The following is a 6,000-nucleotide window of genomic DNA, read 5'->3' on the forward strand; positions in this document are numbered from 1 at the left end:
TGTGCTGAACACGTGCGTGTGTTCTGAAAATGCTCACGCTAATGCGCACCTGAGTGGTGAGATACATTTCAAAATTCCGCTAAAATGCCTGTCTTGGTGAGGTATTCATGTAAACCGAGAGTTATGTCTAAAGTGAACGTAAATAGTGGAGAAAAAAGCAGAAAATTAAAATGTCGGACTTGTACGTGTAAATGTAAGCTAGAAGACCTGCTGCCATCTAGTGTGTCATTATAATAATCAAACAACTGTAACAAGAAAACGAGAAAACACTCACTGCTCTTGACTGAGTAACTTTAGTAGCTTTAAAAAATATGAATGTATTGTAATTATACAGTAAAGACCAGTAGTAGTTTTATGTTGCATTTAATTCTGAATGTTTATTTGAATGCTTGATAGCCTACTGCTGTTAAAAACTTTTAAAGCTGTTAAAAAAGCACAACGTTTTCTTAATTTGTATTTTTTATTCTATTTTTAATCTATTTCTATTCATTGCTGTTTTTTATTGTTATTTTATAACTGACTGTTTACTAGTCTTTAATTATTACTTAAGAACTTGAAATCATTCATCCATAATTAACATATTAGTTGTGTTATTATTTGTTGTGGTTTTGAAACTGGTATTGAGAATCGTCAAATTTCACTATCGACTACTGAAAGTTTGGTAATGTATAGCCTTTATTATACATGGTAGATCTTGCTGCAATAACATGATGAAAAAGTAGATCCAATTCCATAGAAGTGTGAGAACCCCCAGCATTTACAAATGGTGGTGATGGAGGCTTTCCTTTATTTGACTACCATACTTGACATAAAATAATTATCATATGACAATAGCCTTCTCCCCTATCCAGTGCAGTTTACATTTCAAGTTCAAGGAAGTCCACTGTTAAAAAGAATAAAAAAAAATTAAAAATGTTTTCATAGTCAACGAGTAATCGAGTTAAATAATCATGATCTCAATATTGACCAAAATAATCGTGATTATGATTTTTGCCATAATCGAGCAGCCCTAGTGTACACAGCAGGACATGATAAAGGAAGCCGCTGCTTTCCAACAAAAACATTGCTGCATGCCTGAAGTTTGCCAAAGATCACCATGACACTCCACAGCGCTACTGGGAAAATGTTTTGTGGACTGATGAAACTAAGGTTGATTGTTTGGGAAGAACATGCAGCACTTCAGCATGCCATAAAAAGGGCACTGCATTCCAACATAAAAACATCATCCCAACAGTGAAGTACAGTGGAGGGAGTATCATGATTTGGGGCTGCTTTAGGGTCTGGACCGCTTGCCATCGTGGACAGAAAATGAATTACCAAGTTAATCAAGATATTCTACAGGATAATGTCAGGGTGGCTGTGTGCCAGCTGAAGCTCAGTAGAAGTTTGGTGATGCAGCAGGACAATGACACTAAACATCTTAGTAAATCCACTGCAGAGTGGCTTCAAAAAAAGAAAATCCACCTTTAGGAGTGGCCCAGTCAGAGTCCAGACCTTGACCCAATAGAGATGCTGTGGAATGACCTCAAGAGGGCCGTTCACACCAGACATCCTAAGAATATGGCTGAGCTGAAGCAGTTCTGTAAGGAAGAATTCCCGAAATTCCCTCTGAACGTTGTGCAGGTCTAATACGCTGCTACCGGAAACACTTGGTTGCGGTTATTGCTGCCAAAGGAGGATCGACCAACTATTAAATCCAAGGGTTCACTTACTTTTTCCACAGCACCCTGAATGTTTGTTACTGGAGTATTTTTGTAAAACATAGGCTGCTATGTACTGTATATTCCCGAACAGTGCAAATTGTCCCTTTACAATTGTTTTCAGCATATTTTTAAAATAATTATGAAATGTTTCAAAATAATCAAATCAAATCATGACTGAATTTCAGATTTCATCACTATATTTTAAGCCTAATATTTAGATACATTAACAGGCCTACCTAATCCATTGATTAAAGTGGCATTAATTTGTGAAAAAATTAGTTAAAATGTATTTAATGCAATTTGTCACATCACTGTATAGTGCTTCAGTTCTTTCATACCACTTTTCCCCTTGACACACCCAAAGCTTTGTGTCTGGCTACAACACTGGTCAGTCCATCTGCCATTTTGATGATTTTTTTCTCTAAAGCATACTCTCAATAAGCCATGGTGATCTCTCCTGAATTGATATCAATGTCCTTTCAAATTTAGGGTTATTAATCATTTCTTATGCATTAAGGCCTTTATAAGGAGCTAATTTGCAATTTACCAGCTCCATTTATTGTATGACATTAATTTCAAACTGCAGTAAAGATAGTTTGCATTTTTAAAAAAAGCAGACGAAATCCCCAATTCGCTAACTGTAAATCTATCCTGCAGTGGAGAATCCGGGGCCATTGCAAGTTAGCTCCATATAAAAGCCTTAAAGGGTTAGTTTACCTTTAAGCTATCCCAGATGTGGATGACTTTCCTTCTTCAGCAGAACTGAAGGTTTTTATAAGCAGATTTCAGCACAGTTTATCCATACAATGCATGTAAAAGGGTGCAGTCAGGCTGCTGGCTGTTTGACGGTCCAAAAGGTATATTTAGGCAGCATAAAATTAATCCACACGATTCCAGTCGATCAATCTTCTTCTGAAGCAAATCGATAGGTTTGTGTAAAAAATAAATAGATAATTAAAACTTTATTAACTTCCTGACAGCAATCGACGCACCACATTGCCGTCACTTGACAAGCGCAATGGAACGAAAATCATGCGAGAGTTAGTTCTTTTCAAACTGAAAAACAGCGCTGGCCAGAAGCAACAATTTAAAGATTATCGATTTGTTTTTTACACCAACCTATCGGTTTGCAACAGAAGACATTAATTGATCGACTGGAGTTGGTGGATTCATTTTATTATGCTTAAATATACCTTTTGGACCATCAAACAGCCAGCAGAATGATGGCACCCATTTACATGCATTGTATGGACAAACTGAGCTGAAATCTGCTTATAAAAATCTTCACTTTGGTTCTGCTGAAGAAGGAAAGTCTTCCACATCTGGGATGGCTTAAAGGTAAGTAAATCATGAGAGAATTTTCGTTTTTGGGTGAACTAACCCTTTAATGCTTAAGAAATGATTAATAACCCTAAATATAAAAGGAAATTAATATCAATTCAGGCGAGATCACCATCGTTAACTGTGAGCGTGCTTTAGAGAAAAAAAATCATCGAAGTGGCAGGTGGACTGACAAATGTGATCCATCAGTGGCGGCTTCTGACAGCCAGCGCGAGATGGGAGAAAGGTGCCTGAGGTTGTTCCTGGCAGGTTACTCCGCCTTACAGGCTCCACTTGGATAGAATTAGGGATAGGGGCATGGTTAGGGAATGTGCTTCTGTTCCCCAAACCCCCGTGCTACAGCCCAGAGTGCAAACTGCAAGACACAAATATGGAAAAAATAGAAAATTGGCGATTAGTCATTTAATTAAAAAAAATCACTTCTGAAGACACAATTTAGAAAAAGTAAAATTGAGGAAAAGGAGAGAAAAAAAGTTAAATATCCCTTCATGATTAAATGGAAAAATTAAACAATTTAAGTTTCAAACTATTTTTCTATTTTTGCCTTTGGATTGGTCCGAAAACTGAAATGACCAATCACTCATGGGCGTAGAATATGCGGAGGATGCGGGGGACGTATCCCCCCTAACTTTCAGTAAAACCAAAGTTCGTCCCCCCTACTTTTTCACGGGCCATATGTGTTTACACTGTGTCTTTCATACAGCAAATGTCTAAACGTGTTAATGCAAAAGTTAAAATTCACTGGGCAATCACATAATTCATTAATTAAAAATTTTAATCGATTGACAGCCCTAAAATATATATATATATATATATATATATATATATATATATATATATATATATATCTTATATATTTATTTTTGTCTTGTGCTAAACATTCTGTCCCCTTCACTTTTTTTTTTCGCCCCTTTTTCTCCTCAATTTGGAACGCCCAGTTCCCAAAGCACTCTAAGTCCTTGTGGTGGCGTAGTGACTCGCCTCAATCCGGGTGGCAGAGGACGAATCTCAGTTGCCTCCATGTCTGAGACCGTCAATCTGCCCATCTTATCACGTGACTTGTTGAGCGCGTTACCGCGGAGACATATCGCATGTGAAGGCTTCACGTTATTTTCCGCAGTACCCACGCACAACTCACCACGCGCCCCACCGAGAGCGAGAACCACATTATAGTGACATGAGGAGGTTACCTCATGTGACTCTACCCTCCCTAGCAACCGGGCCAATTTGGTTGCTTAGGAGATCTGGCTGGAGTCACTCAGCACGCCCTGGATTTGAACACGCAACTTCAGGCGTGGTAGTCAGCATCTTTACTCGCTGAGCCACCCAGGCACCCTTGTCCCCCTCACTTTTGAAACGATTGCTACGCCCCTGCATTCATTTATTTAAAAATGGCAGATATAAAGCTCCATAGAGCATGTGTAAATTGTTTTGTGTTTCAGGCAAACTGGTGTGACTACATTTTGTGAAATGTTGTCTTCAAATAAATAATAATAAAAAAACGAATACTTGAACAAGTGAAAGTAATCTTAATAACTGACATATATTGGTAAAAAGCAAGCTGATGTTCTGTTTCTTTTTTAACATTTTATTTATTTATTTATTGATATGTTATGTGTTAGAACATAACATGTTCGTGTCAGACTTGTGTTCATTTCTTCAAATGTGAAGCACATACACATGAATAAATAATAGTTTTTCTTTCTTTGTTTCGACGCTTCACACTCCTGTCCAATGGAGGCAGTAAAGGACAGAAAGCAGGGTTGCCAGCCGTCATTAAATCTCAGAAGAAGAATCCTCTTCCAGTGTTTTGGACTGTATGTGTGTCAATATTGTGGCTTTATTACAAACTTTACCATCGTGGTACACGTTTCCAAGACTTGTTTCCACACAAACAGGGGCAGCAGATCTGCGTGACATCCTGTTGTAAAGATGGACTTTATTAAAGAAGAGAGTGAAGACATGACTGATCAAAAACCATGCAGAATAAAAAGTGAAGAGACAGAGGAACAAATAGGTTGGTGTTTACTTTTAATACTTCATATAATGACTGCTGATGAACATTAATGTAACCAAAGCTTCAGTCAAGTGAGGGAGACATGGTGCTTTTATAAGCACAACATTTCTTAACAACTGAGTCAATGTTTTTGTGTAGGACTAGACGGGTCGCTCAAAACAAGCAGAGGAATGTGCCACAGAGACACAGTTTGGAGTTTTCATGAAAATTCATCTACAAATTACTTCTAGTTGTCTCTACATATTATTCTCTGCATATTATAATTGCATATTCGTCGAGTATCGTGTTATAAACAAACATTCCCATGTGTGCAAGGTATGTTTGAATCCAATTGAGAAAGTAGTCAGATTTAAAGGTTTACATGGTTAATAATCTTTTATTTAAAGGTGCTGTAAGAGATTTAAAGGGATAGTTCACCCAAAAATGAAAATTCTCTCATCATTTACTCACCCTCATGCCATCCCAAATGTGTATGACTTTCTTTCTTCTGCAGAAAACATTTGAAGATTTTTTAGAAGAATATTTCAGTTCTGTAGATCCATAGTGTGTCCAAGTGAGTAGTGACCAAAAATGTTAATATCCAAAAAGCACAAAGGCAGCATAAAAGTAATCAACAAATCTCCAGTGGTTTAATCCATATCTTTAGAAGTGATATGGTAGGTGTGGTTGAGAAACAGATCAATGGTTGAGTCCTTTTTTACTATAAATCAACACCTCTGACCAGCCCCGACCAGTAGGTGGCAGTATGTACGAAGAATGCGAATTGCCAAAAAAACACAAGAAGAATGAGGATGTGAAAGTGAAAAAAGGACTTAGAAATCTTGATTTATGTCTCACATTCTCTATCATAGTGCTTCTGAAGACATGGATTAAACCACTCGAGTCTTATGGATTACTTTTATGCTGTTTTATGTGATTTTTGAGATTCAAATTTACGAT

General features: G+C 37.3%; 2 protein-coding genes across 2 annotated transcripts in view; both read left to right on the top strand.

The window, feature by feature from the left end:
• LOC127440778 (gastrula zinc finger protein XlCGF57.1-like) overlaps positions 1 to 6,000 on the top strand; it is a 593,771-nt gene that overhangs the window by 586,678 nt on the left and 1,093 nt on the right. The window lies entirely within an intron of this gene.
• LOC127440767 (gastrula zinc finger protein XlCGF57.1-like) overlaps positions 4,829 to 6,000 on the top strand; it is a 75,224-nt gene continuing 74,052 nt past the window's right edge. Inside the window, exon 1 of the mRNA XM_051697621.1 lies at positions 4,829 to 5,061. Within this exon, the coding sequence (XP_051553581.1) occupies positions 4,977 to 5,061 (85 nt within the window). The 5' untranslated portion in view covers positions 4,829 to 4,976. The remainder of the gene's footprint in view (positions 5,062 to 6,000) is intronic.

The sequence above is a fragment of the Myxocyprinus asiaticus genome, chromosome 5 (assembly GCF_019703515.2).
Source record: "Myxocyprinus asiaticus isolate MX2 ecotype Aquarium Trade chromosome 5, UBuf_Myxa_2, whole genome shotgun sequence".
NCBI lineage: Eukaryota > Metazoa > Chordata > Actinopteri > Cypriniformes > Catostomidae > Myxocyprinus > Myxocyprinus asiaticus.